The 14653-nt window shown below is 29.7% G+C and overlaps 1 protein-coding gene across 1 annotated transcript; it reads right to left on the reverse strand.

Annotated features, from left to right (window-relative positions):
* Positions 1–1108: 1108 nt before the first annotated feature.
* LOC129000611 (putative neural-cadherin 2) lies at positions 1109–14321 on the reverse strand. Its single transcript, XM_054427572.1, has 4 exons — positions 14223–14321; positions 4982–5119; positions 1236–1351; positions 1109–1135 (listed from the first exon to the last, which is right to left on the reverse strand). The coding sequence occupies exons 1-4, from the start codon at positions 14269–14271 to the stop codon at positions 1109–1111; spliced, it is 330 nt and encodes a 109-aa protein (XP_054283547.1). The 5' UTR covers positions 14272–14321.
* Between the last annotated feature and the right edge of the window lie 332 nt (positions 14322–14653).

Below are 14653 nucleotides of genomic sequence, written 5' to 3' on the forward strand. Positions count from 1 at the left end.
ATGAAAATAACAAATAATTACATTACTGCTCAAGTAAACCACCAGGTTGAAAAAATCCCTCAATTATTTTTTTTGTGTTTACTTAAGTAGGCTAAATACAATGTAATAATTACTGGAAACTACATGTTACTTCATGCGAATTTCCTTATATTCCCTATTTACATTTTTATATATTTTCTATCAGTGCACACCATGAATATCTTTCAATCATTTGATATTCGAATTCCTAGTTACTAATCGTGTTGGAACTCTGAAAGTAAATTCCTTCTCGAGAATTGAGCATGCCTTTTGAGATATCGAGACATATATTACAGAATGTAAAGTCAAACCACGTACGACATCGGATACGCTGACATGACTGAGACTCGAGTATACGAAGTAAATCATACACACATTGTTGTATTTAGGTTCTACACGTGTCCTGAATAAATCTGCTACATGGAAACTGAATATGTATTTTGACAATATAAATAACAATAATGAATATTAAAGAATTGAACATAGGTTTATAAAATAGTTATGCACTAATTTAAGGAATTATCATACCATTTATTTGCGATTAATTAAGGAAATGGTTTCATGTGTTATAGAATCACCTCGATCAATCATGTTATTATAGCTTGTTATATTTTATCATCGTGATTATTCAATTTGGTTAGGCTTTTTGAAGTTTTTCTATAAGTTGTTCATTGGAATGAAGTATTTACCAACAAAATATGTTAAATTTATACATTTACGATTGTAACGACTTGTAAGCCTACCTGTAGTATTTTTCTTGGAAGGTTTCTCCCATCCTCTTCGGTGATATCCGCAGTATAAACGGATTTTTCGAAGACCGGAGGATTGTCGTTGACGTCCTTCACATAAATTATGACAGTTGTAAAACTCGTCGTCTGCTTTGCTGTTGCAGAATATATTAATTCGTACTGAAAATGCAAGAAAGATTTTTGGCACCACAAACCTTTAAGGAATGAAATTGTTAAATAAGATAAGTTCTTAAGCATTCATCACATTACATCCATATGTAGGTTTTTTCCTTGTCATATGGAAGGTAATGAAGAACAGTTCATTTTATGTTTTAATAACTTTCTTTAAAATAAATAGCTCCTTATACGTGCATTTTCCTTGCCGAATACTGGAAAAATATGGCAGTAGATATTTAATGTATTTTAAAAAGAGGGGTGTCGATAATAAAACGACTATTACATTTGTTTTTTTTTACTTTTACTACTTACCTTTTGCCTTGTTTCGTAGTCAAGAGCTTCTTCAACATATATATTGCCATTGTTTGATTCCACCCCAAACACAGATCCAATGTTCCCACTTGAAATCTCGTACTTGATGTCAGGAACTAGAATTGTAGATTTTTGGTTATCCCAGGTTCATCGGTCAACTTTAATTATATTAAGTTTTTTGCGGTCTTGAGCAAGAAGATATTTTAACACCTTACACACACTATTTATCAGCTTGTATGGCAACTTGAAAAATCTTCTTAAGCTATCTCCTCATAGCTTACATTATTGTCTACATATTTACAACTATTTGCATACATGACAGTTAAGACTCCCAAAGATGCTACATTAAGCTGGCTAAAACTGCAAGGGTAAAACAAAAACTTTTGCTCAAGAACAAACATATCAAAATTGTAATCTATAGGTTTTTAGCGAATTTCCCATATAGGGAATAAGCTATTATTGTAGGTCTCATGGTAAGACCTAGACCCGGGACCAATTTACTTTTTCGTTTTGAGGTCCCCAGAGGCCAAAAACACCATCCGTTCAAATTCATATATATATATACATACATATATATATGTATATATACATACATATATATATGTATGTATATGTATATATATGTATATACATACATATATATGTATGTATATGTACATGTATATATGTATATATATACATATATGTATATATATATACATACATATATATATATATTTATATATGTGTCCGTTAGCTCGATAACTCGAGCAAAATTGATCCGATTTTGATGAAATTTGGTACATACGTGTAAACCTACATTTATTCGAACGAGTTCGCGAACCAGCATAATCGGACCATGGGATCAGGGGTTTATGGGGTAAAAATGGGGTTTTCTCATTTTTGACCCTAAAAACTTTAAATTTCTTAATTTCTCTCTAGACCATTTTGAAGAGCTTAAAAAAACAAATAATTTAGTATATTGAAGTTTTTTTGAATGTTCATTGACTACGGAGAAAATTAAAAAAATTGTAAATTTAAAATTCCCATGTTATTCTTATGGAGAATAAATAAACTGTTCTAGTTTGCTTGTTTATGGATATATTTTAATCAAATTTGGCAATTTGTCTTATGTCATACTAACCTATCAATATTTCAATTGAAAAAACACCTCAACATCTTCCCCGTAGCAGCAAACCTAACTACTCACTAAAATTAATGTTATTTAAATAGGAAATAAATCTGAAAATTTATAGGGAATATTTTAGTAGAAATCAAGCCGGGTAAATGGAAATTCGCTTAGTATGCAGGTTTGCTGCGACAGGGGTATTTATGCGAGTTGTAGTGTTTTTTTTTATGATTTAGAGCCTTAAACAAGTAAATAACATTAAAGTGACCATTTTGTATTATTGGAACAGTTTATACATAGACTTGTTTTAATAAATCTGGTTAAACTGTTCAAGGTTAAAGGTATAAAGTCTTCTATTAACAATCATAGGTAATTCAAATCCGCAGAAGAAAAAAATAGTGTACTCCTGAAATCAATGGCAAAAGCTAATTCAGTAATAGAAGTAAAATTACCAAGATTAACACTTAGTTTTTTCAGATAAATCATTTTACAATTAATTTAATAAATCTAAAACAGTTATAGCTTAGAGACAGTCAAATCCGTATAATGAATCCAAAGGAAATATTTTATCAGAAAATTAGGAACAATAAGAACTCGAGCTCCTACTGGCGGATTGCCAGAATAATTAGATTTACTTGAGAAATGAGAGTTGATTATAAATCTGCTCCGGTGCTTAGGGAGAAATTAATCTGGGACCCAGATCTTGCCTTTTATCGGTGAGTCGTATAAACCAAAGCGTTCTAAACTGTTTGTTTGGTTCACATGACGAATGACACACTTTTTTCAATTATCAAGGTAAAGTCCAGTTCTAGTAAAGAGAAACTAAACATTGAATTCACCAGCACATTATACTTGAGGTTACCCATAGCATATTATCGTTTTGTCAATTTGTTATAAATTAACATTGAAGATTCTTTTTGTTATAATAAACAATATTGAAACTTTTGTATGGGAGGTAAGTAAAAACTTGCTTAATGTGATTTTAAAATCTATAATCAAACTAACATTAGTACGAAATAAAATCGACAACACAAAAAGAATACAGTAACTATTTTCCATGGAAATATTTTACAAAACAATATAGATTTCATTTGTTGTACAAAGGTTGCAATTTAAGCAAACTTTTATAATCCTGTATTTAAAAACGTGTGCGTAAGTTTTAGACAAAACTTAAACGTAAAAAAATACCGCCTATACCTTGAACTGCATTCTATGCGCAATTGAAACGTTTTGTTGGAAATGCAACATTAGTTATTGATAACCATCATTAGTTACCTAGTACTTTTTCCTTCTGAAGCTTTGATTTGTCCACGTTATATAAATAAACACAGCATTTAAATAAAAATGAATAAAGTAACTAACGGAATGCATGCACGAATATACGAATATAACAAGGCAATGTAAAGTGAATGTTTCTGATTAGCGTACAAAGAAATGTTCATCATTGGAATTGCAGTGAAGTGGAAAAACTCTTTATGTTTCAAAAAGCAACCCTTACTGTAAGGAAACAATAACAGGCCGTACGTCTGGGTCCATTTATTACTCGGATTCTTTAATTATCGTCCATCAGTTATTTTCTCTCTTTTTTTCTCCGCAACTTAAAATTTAAATGCAAGGAAGAAAATACCTTTCAAAATTAACGGCTTCGGCACTGATGGAAAGTAGCCTAGTCATTCTTATTTAATATTGTTTGTTGATTCTTTAAAATGGTTTATTTGTTAACCATAGCTTATTAATTTCAATTCGACAATGTCTAGAATTGTTATAATGGTTATTTGGTTTAATCACGAATTTTAAATGGCAGAGAGAAAACCTCTCATGGATAGCTAGGAATATACATTTGGTTGAACTCAAACTTTTAATTTAGGATAAAATCGTTATTATTCTGCGTTAATTTTATTATTTGGACCGTGTTACGAATAATGCCACTAATTCTCTAACTGATTTTTTTTTACTTTGGATTACCAAATAACGTAAAATTAGACTACATAAGTAGGTAGGCTTAGTAGTAATAATAGATTGAACTTTTAAGCCAACCAATTTTAAGTTTATCTATGTCTTAATGAAGTCTGACTAAAATATGCTTAGCAACTTAAATCTTTGTTCTTACATAATGTAATATTATACAGGGTGTCCCGGAACTCTCTACCAATATTTTAGGGCATTGCTCCTGGGTAAGAAACATACCTAAATATCATATTAAAACTGTCCGGAAGTCCTTAGTTACTCACACAGCCGCCATTTTGTTTTTTTCAGTTATTATTTCTTTTTCTAAAGAATGGTTAAACATACGAAATGGAAACTTGGCACAAACATTAAAATTTATAACAACTAGACAAAGCTACGAAAAAAGTATGACGATTTTTCAAATTCATAAAACAAAATGGCGGCCGTTTAAAATTGTGTTTCTTAAATTAATTAAGTAACTAAGGACTTCCGGACAATTTAAATATGATATTTAGATATGTTTCTTACCCAGGAACAATGCCCTAAAATATTGGTAGAGTTCCGGGACACCTTGTATATGTATGCTATTTATTACAAGATACATTCTTATCATAATAAAACAAGGAGCTTACAATTGAAAACATTTGATGTATCCAAACGAATAATAAAGCCAAATCAAGCCTATACTCACAAGTATCATGGCTCTCTACTGTGATTCTGATCACTGTGTAGTGAGGTTTGACGTTCTCTTCTACCTCAACCTCATACACAGCCTGCTGGAAATACAGGGAGTTCTCATCCTTATTGGAGTTTTTCATGTACTTGCTCACTGAAAAGAAAAGAAAAATATTCATAAATTGTACATTTTACCTTATTTCAGTTGAATAAATCCAACCTCTAGCATCAAATAATCATCGTTCATAAAAATCACACAATGCCTTTTAAATTATAACACAGTATACATATTTTTTTGTACTAATTAAAATAAAGAAGCTTTTACATATTTTTACTGTTAAAGATTATACGTATATAAAAAGTAATGTGTGTATTTTAATGGCTGAAATCCAAGGTGAGGTCTGGTCTATGGCCCTGTACAGAAAGTCAAAATTATTAGTTTAAATTTAAATAACATTACCAATGATTCATCTAAGTGTTTAATGTGAATAAAAAATCCATCCTTTGCTGCAAATCCCAATATGTATTTCTATAAAAAATTATATGTGAGTTTGAGTAACACACCTGTAAGTAGGTACTTTTTGAATTTAATTTGATTACATTTTACTGAACAGTATTAAGTTTTATTGTATACAATATAGGCGTTGCACAGTTTATTTTTATTACGTGACATGCAAGACTGTTGAGTTTACTTATAAAGAATGAATAACATAATATTTTATATGGAAGTTGTAACTATGAAGAATTGTTTTTTTTAAACACATTACATCTAAATACCTTGCAATTGGCCATTATTGGTCAAATCAAACCTTATTACTGTTTTTTCTGATTTAAAATTACTACAAACTTAGTCTTAAAACGAACTATCAATTATAAACAGACTAAGAATTCAACATATTAGCTTTATGGTGATGTTAGAGTTAAATAATTGTAAAACAGACTAGACTGGAATTGGAGTTGAACCAGCATGCAACAGGAATATATTGTCCCTGTAGACTTAGAGGGCGACACCGTCCAGACACGACAATGAAGAGATATGCTCGGTTCGATGAGCAACGGAAAATGGAAAAGATTACGTTTTGTATATTACACATTCTGTAGTGAATTCGCATTAATTATCATATCTTCAATATAATCCATTACGATGAAATTTTCCGTAATATTGACACTCTATTGTATTTTATTTCAAATATGGTATTTTCATTAACCTTACGAATAAATAGGTTGTAAAAATACGTTTAAATTTGTTTTTATATAGAGCGCCCTGTAAGTAAACCGGAGATAGTTTTGTGGGCGAAATTAAACTAAAATCATTAATGACTTTATTTAACCTTGTAGGCAAGATATCCAGTATTTAGTTATGTACTTATTTATAATTTTAATGTTATATGTAAAACTGATATCTATGAAATTTGCTATTTAATTTCATGTATCAAAAAACTATTTTGGTAAAAATAAAAACAAGGTTACAAAATATGGAATCGCAAGTAACTAACAAATCTTGATTTTAATTTCTAAAATGAATAAGGCTCAAAGTTGAGGCTCGAGCCTTGGTGTCGTTTGAAAGGAAATTTTATACTAAATGAAGTGGTCTCTGCTTCTTTTACTAGCTATCTTTTTTGAAAGTTTAAAAATTTTAATGACCACCATTTAAAATCAAAAATATGTTTAGGTAATCAATGTTTGCAATTACTGTATTAATACTTTAAATCGTATACAAAATTCGATAAGTTGTGTCTTTGATGGTTTTAGGGATACAAATAAAAAAAAACTATGAGACGGATATCTGACTGACAAGGCACTTTAAAAATGTATTATTGATTTTTGTTTAAGAGTGAGCATATTTCTTTTGCTCGGGCTTTGCTATTTACCTACGCAACAATGTCCATAGTAATCTGTTTTTTCCATTTTGTTACAAAAATAAACCCCAACCAAAAGGTATTTCAGGCGAAAATATACCTATTTCTTAATATTTCCCAAATAGTCTTAACTGTGAACTTTTAAAACTGTCAATTTAACCATTAAGTTTTATACTTCCGTCAATTATCGATTTTTTTCACCAGACCTAAATAAGCGAGTTTATTTTTTAAGTTGGACAACGTTATGCTTTTGGATAACATTATCTTATCCAGCCTTATAACAGCCTTTTGTAACCAAGAGAACATTTAATTCAAAATTAAAAGTCTTCTAAGGTAATAGGACCAAGTAATGAAAGGCAATCTTCAAATCTTCAAAGGTAATCTTCCAGACAGTTTTTTGTAGCAAGGGTTGATTTAAGTTAATTGGAATTTTATAAACCGTATATATAAAATAATCTTCTAGGTAACCAGCTCTTTTAGCCTTAGTTATAATTATGGATTTAACATAAATGCAAATTACAGTTTCATGAAACTCTAGTGCCTCATTATATTTTCACGAAAGACTTGTTATGAAAAGCGATGAGTTAATATAGCAACGAGTTTACACTTTCAAAATCATGTAATGAAGAAATAACTTGCTTAGCATAACATTTTGTCTAATACTTTTGTGCTGGATATATTTCCAATAACAAAATATCTGCTAGCAGTGTTTCAACTGCATAATGTATCTTTAAATGATTTCAAAGATTATAAAACATTACCAAGCATACAACAAAGCGTATCAAAAATAATATTAGTCTTCTTTACGATGCCTATGAATAAATAATTGAAAATGTTCAATCCATACAAACAAGTTTACAATATAAATTATGTAGGCCTATAACTTTTACTTATATTATTTCATTATAATTGTCTAACTTATATAACTATTATTATTATATTATTAAATACTGTAGTTCGTTCAATTTTACTTGGTTTACGACTTTCATCTTTATCTTTTACGTTGTTTTAAAATAAAACCCATTTTAAATAGGGTGGGTGTTAATTTCATAACCTAAATATAATATGAGTAAAGGTATACTTTTAACTTGGTTCTGAAAGTCGGTACGTTTTATATACTAGTATTATATAGATTATCTGCTCACTAAGTTGTTTTTGGCATCCAAGGGTTTCTCAAATTGAAAAAGTAAATCGGTCCTTGGTCCAGGTCTTACTATGAGACCAACAGTAATAGCTAATTTTCTATATAAGAAATTCACTAAGACAAAAATATGAAATAAATTAGCTAAAGTAAAAAAATCGTGTCATCAATTGAAATTGAAGATATCGAGACAGTAATTTTAGTACGCTAATCACTACATTACGAGCACTGTCTTGACACGAGAATTCAGTACAATTTTTGATTTACTTTAATCAATCAACAAGAAATTCTTGGCATGCTAGTTGAGTTTGCAAACAATAAAGAAGAAAATGTCCATTAAGCAGTGATACTGACCATTTAAAAGGTATTTAGTTGATAAGTAACATGACAAATATAGGGAACCTGAGACCCGGTAACTCACGACTACAAAGTGTTTAATTAAAAACCATCAACAATGAAATTGAGCTTGTTAATTTGCTACACATTACTAGCAATAGTGAAACAACAAATACATTTGTCCGGGTTAAAGCAAACTATGTATAGTAAATGAAAAATACTGATAATATTATAAACACGGCAATTAAAAATAAAATATAAACACAAATATATTTAAATATAAAATTGATACATTATTTTATTTACTAAATAAGATGTTGATTAAAACTCATTCAAAAAGGTTATACATACTTTAGAATTGTCGTTTGAACTTGATTATTCGTTGTATTTTGACCATGTATTGCGACATGGTTGCGAAAATCAGATTTAAGATTATATAAACTAGCAAAGTATAAACTAGCCGAAAGTTAGAATTTTTTGTTAAAATCTGATAGTAACCAGGAAGGTATAACCAGAATCAAACGGCAGACCTTTGTTCAATCTGTTTAACATGTGACGAAATTATATAACATGAAGTTGGTTTTGTGAAACAATAATGTTGTAAATCCAAGTTTCATCTTTAATTTTGTTTAACATAAGGTTAGGTTGTTAGTGTTAGGTGATTGTTTGTGTGATTTGCAAAAGTTCAATTAAATCTGCAAAATTATCCTCACTCATTATTTACTAAAACAAGTTTGTGTTATAAGTTGTGTTTGTTTGAAGGGAAAACATGGATAGTATTGAAACACATTTTTACTTTTCACGATTCCCGAAAAAAAAAAATATAAATTATAAAACATATACTCAAAAGTTTTTTAAAAACCCAATATTTATTTCATAGAACAATACTATCTGTACACAATATGTAAACAGAACCAAATGGTTTGAATGCATTAGTAGTCTCAAGCAGCTAGGAAGAAGCCACGTTAATACGTCATCACGCTCCAAAGGACTGCAAGCAGGCGTAAAGGAGCTGTTCACCCAAAATGACCTTCTTTCACCTTCCCTCATCTAACTTTGTCTCAAATTATTTAACACGAGTCACCCTTTGACGCTATAATGACATTAACGAGGTTTGAATTACATAACAGTAGAATTATTTTCTCGGAACCGTCTGTGGAAAAAATTGTGTTCTAAAGTTTTGAAACGTAAGTACGCTTAAATTATCATTGATCAATTATTGTTTTCAAATTTGAATTTATTAGGTTATATTAAGTCATATTTTGTTCACGGAGCAAATACAATTAAAATTAATTTGGTTGTTGTAATTTTCAATCTCTAAAAGTAGTTACTTAATTTACCCCAAATATTAGGTTCTACACTAGGGAGTAATCTCTTTAAGTACTTAACAAGGGATCACTAATTGTATATTAAGAGTTTTGAATTAATTGATTTCAAAATACTGTTTAGTGTCTGTAGGCCTACTGCCTGTAAGGGAAATTATTGAAATTGTAATACATTTAATATCAATCCATTGAACGAAACTGTGTTCGGTAAACATTGTTTTGACAAGTTTTATTTTCAGGATGTTTTGGTTTGATACAGTACTTTAAATAAAGAGTTACTTTATTTTGTGTATACATTTTCATTATGTTTTACAAACAAAAACAAAATTATTGAACTCAATGCATTATTTAATGGCTTGAATGTAGTCTACTAGTTAATTCGGTACAACAAATCCTTTCGAGCCAACTGTAGTTTGTTCCTTAAACGTAACATTTGCTATTATGGCTTTTTTACAACTAAGAGGCAACTGAATAATATGTAAAGAGAATAATTTAGCAGGTGGGGAATACAAGGAGTTGGCATAACCACATAACTTTTATTCCCTAAGGTATTTAGCTTCAATTGCATTGCGGCTTTCTCTTAGAGATTTTCTTAACGCTGTCAACGCTTTACATCTAACTTAATACTGTATTAATATTGTTTAGAGCTTAGCATTTCTCAATAAGGTAAGATGCAAAGCTTTAATGTTTGTATTTAATAATTAATTAGTTAGAAATTATACTCAATATGGTCAGGTATCACTTAATATTTGTGCTCATTACTTAGGGCAAGTTTAGCTTTAGAATATGAAATAGAATTTACTACAAATAAGCATTGATCATATTAGAATCCTGTTTCACACCTGAAACATAACATATTTAAAACATAAGATTTACCGTTTCTAGTCCAAGATTTTCAATATACAGGGTGTTTTTTTTTTAACTTGCATCTTTATTTATGTAAAAACCACAATAGGTAGAAATATGCAGTTTGCGGGAATCATCTATTGACTTAGGGGGTGCATTTTTTTTAATTCAACGTTACATTCACATCCCCCCTTCCCCCCCTCTACCCCAACTTAATTTATTTTAATAGCAAGGTACCCCTCGTGACATATCAAATGAAAGAGCATGAAAAAAGAAAATGTTTGATGAAAAAAAAATTGAAAATCGGTTCATAAATTTGTGAGATTTTCCCCTACCCATAACTTTTTTGTTAATAGTACCATGCTATTAACAAAAAAGTTATGGGTAGGGGAAAATCTCACAAATTTATGAACCGATGTTCAATTTTTTTTCATCAAACATTTTCTTTTTTCATGCTCTTTCATTTGATATGTCACAAAGGGTACCTTGATATTAAAAACAAATTAACTTCGGGGGAGGGAGGGGTGGGAATATCTCACAAATTTATAAACCGATTTTCAATTTTTTTCTTCAAAAATTTTCTTTTTTCATGCTCTTTCATTTGATATGTCACAAGGAGTCCCTTGCTATTAAAAACAATTATGTTGGGGTCAGGAGGGGAAAGGGGGGGAATGTGAATGTAACGTTGATTTTTTTTTTTATTGGGCCCCCTACGTCAATAGATGATCCCCGCAAACTTTATATTTCTATCTATTGTGGTTTTTACATAAATAAAGATGCAAGTTTAAAAAAAAAAAAAAACACCCTGTATATTTAGTTTGGCGTGTAACAATGTGTACACTTTATTACAGTGAAGATGGTTAAATTTATTTTCTTAAGTCTATGGGTTTTAGAGAATCATTTGGAATCAATACCTCTAGATGGTAATTGATTAATAATATATCCACAACTAAGTTTGCCGAAAAAAAATATTTTCTAAATACAAATGTTTACATTTTTTTACTTACGCAATTAACTAAATTTGTTACAAATAAACTAATGTATTTTTGTTATTAGTAATCTCATCGTAAGGTCCAAGGCGCTCAATCCCTCAAAAAAATATTTTAGTTTTTATGGAGAAAATTGTATGTGCTTAGTTAAATAATATCTTATAGGAAAAAATCAAGATAACACTTATAACATGATAAAAAAAGTATACAATTTTTCATGACAATACTCACTCGAACAACCTTGTTATCTGATTTCAAAAACATTTGAGAGGACATAAAAATGTCAGACTCTATAACTTTTTAAAGTTAAGACTCTACAGTAATAAGGTCCTGTGATTTTGAAGTACGTTGTTTTCAAGTGACCCTAAAGGCAAAAAGTATTCTCAACAGTGAATAGCAACTCAATTTCAACTTGGCTTATTACGTAATAATCCTCCTTTGGCTTAGGAAAGCCCCGTCTTTTTGGTCGAACTCAAAATTAAAGCCTGGAAGATTCTAGTGTATTACAACTTAGCCGTCTTATTTTTCTCAAGACAGGTATTCTCCATCACAGTTAAGAGGTTTTTATTCTAATTATAGAAACTTTTGAAAGTGGACCCATGAAAACACAGAATTTTTAAGTCAAATTATAAACTACAACTTTGTTAAGATTATACTTCAAATCAAATCAAATCAAAATCCTTTATTACGTATAAAATATACAATATTTACAAAATGTAATATATGCAATAGAAATAGGTTTTCAAAAGTATAACTAAAAATAAACGAAATTAACCCCACATGGGATAACCCGTGCGTGGGAGTGAGTCGTATGATGTTTGATTAGAAAGAAATGAGAAGGTTTGATAAAAAAAAAAACAATAATCAGGTACTTCTAATAATTAAAGTGCAGGCAAGACTCCAAAGCTCCAAAGCGCCAGCGGAGTCATGACATAGTAGATTAGGCCCACTATGTACTTCAACAACCTATAGTGATTGAAATAGGGTTAATCTTTTGAAATCGCAATACTCTATATTATATGGACTTTATGTCTACACATAAAAAATTAGTATTTGTTTGAAGTATTTTTGAAAGTCTGACTAAAGAATATTAATAACGACCTACCTAATCCCACCTAGATACCTTGGTACCTAGATTGTACCTAGAGTCCAAACAAACAGCTCTACCACATTGTGGGTCTATGCTATTGCTGTTTCATGAACAATACACTGTTAGAATAGAGGATTTTTTATTTGATTTGAATAATGTTATATTTAGGATAAAATTGAAGACAAAATGCCCCTGACAATTCTAATCACTTGTATGGTGCGTGTATTACAAATTTGAGAAAATACAATTAACTGTACTATTAAAACTTGAATTTGCATTTCTTTCAGGCATTTTTTGATTTTTTGAACTTATATCATATTGGCTAGGTATTGTTGCTGATATAGTTAGTTGCATATATTTGTTTTTATCACGTTCCTGTTGATTGAAAAAAGTAGTAATAAAAATATTGATTAAAAACAGGTTTTGAATAAACAAACCTTATTAGCAGGCATATACATTTAAGTTTTAATACGTGCGTGTAATATTATAACGTACTGATGGTTAAGTTAGAGACTTAAACTACAATAGCAAATAGGTTACTGCAAATATGAGCTATAACTATTATATGCAAGCGATAACTCCCTTCCTTTCCTTCGCGTTCCGTATAATACGAATAGTTGCTGAATACAACTTGATATTCATAGTGGGAACTTCTTGATATTCTTAATATGAAATGCATATAGCATATTTACTTCACTGTAATTGTTTACAAAATGTTAAATCGAAAGTGTATTACATGTTTTATCTTAAGGTATTATCTCGTATTTCAACATAAAACATGATATCAAAGGTTGTAAATAAGAATGTAATTAAAATTAACCCAAGAAAAGTCCCTAAAATGTAGTTATGCCAATAAAATAAACGTATAAAAAGTCAGCCAAGATATAACACCACGACAACTGCAATTCAACCTTTCCTTTGAAAACCCGATTGAAATATATTCTTTAAACTAATTTTCAACGTATTTTTTACGATACGCTTCTATACAATTTGAAAGCGTTTACATACTGAAATGTTTCAGTATGTTTCAGTATGTGATGTTTCAGTTTTGTTGTATATAGCATAGTAAAAGATATAATATTGTATTGAATATGGTTTTTTAGAGCTATCAAACAGATTTACATAAAGGAATGGCATTTCTCATAAATTAGACCCGAACTTTTTGGCATTGAATTTGGTTTGAAAACGTTAAGAAGATTAGTGACACAGAACATTAATTCAATCATAAATTTTAATACCTTCCAATGTTGTTAAACAAATACTGTTTATTTCTAACATTATTTCACTGTCCCTCTAAAATGTATTTCATTTTATCAATCGTTGAAAAAATCGTTTAAATCGTTGAAACCATTTAACCCCACTTATGTTCGAATAACTCATTCTAAACCCATAATGAATAAACTTTAATGTTAACTCAATTGATTTTATATCTTATTTTATTTAAAGTATGTAATCATCTTATTTTTGGGGAATTTTATTATATTTTCTTTGTGAGAAAAGTAATTTTATATATAAAAAAAATTTTTTTGTAGCCTATAGTAAATTTTTACTTTACCTGTGGTCATATTTTATGCCGATTGTTCTTTACCAACATTAATATAAAACGAGAAATATAACTGATTTATAGTATACTAATTGTATTATATGACGTTTATGTTAAATATTACTTACCCAAATACGTACTATTTGTTAGCACCCACAAAACTTTTAAAGGATCCATGGCGTATATCTAATCAAACTAGTGTGTGCCTTAGTTTTAATTCATTTTACTTAGAAATACATCAATAGACAATCCAAGTAAAAATAAGACAAATATTTATGATAAAAATAACATTTAAACATTTCGAATTATAAAAAAAACTGAGCGTCCCCGAACAGTTGGCGAGTGACGGAGAGTTCCCGCGTAACTGACACAGAAATGGAGGGAACGGAGAGGGCAACCTCACACCCACAATACTGCCAACTTTATGGCGTGAGATAACCCTAACAATTTTGACAGTGTGTTAGTGCTTACTCAGGGGTTTCACACTTTTAAAAAGAGATTTAGATACACATACACACACCTACTAATTTAGATATTGAAGAGTTAATGTGGAAAAATT

This window comes from Macrosteles quadrilineatus, unplaced genomic scaffold (genome assembly GCF_028750875.1).
Source record: "Macrosteles quadrilineatus isolate MER2022 unplaced genomic scaffold, UCM_ALF_1.0 Scaffold_8__2_contigs__length_117827958, whole genome shotgun sequence".
NCBI classification, from domain to species: Eukaryota; Metazoa; Arthropoda; class Insecta; order Hemiptera; family Cicadellidae; genus Macrosteles; species Macrosteles quadrilineatus.

Excerpts from the sequence above, each read along its gene's own strand:
- LOC129000611 (XM_054427572.1), bottom strand. The coding sequence starts at position 14,271 with ATGGATCCTTTAAAAGTTTTGTGGGTGCTAACAAATAGTACGTATTTG. Across the intron at positions 5,120-14,222 it reads AACAAATAGTACGTATTTGG|TGAGCAAGTACATGAAAAAC; the intron begins GTAAGTAATATT and ends TTTTCTTTTCAG. Across the intron at positions 1,352-4,981 it reads AGTAGAGAGCCATGATACTT|TTCCTGACATCAAGTACGAG; the intron begins GTGAGTATAGGC and ends CTACAATTCTAG.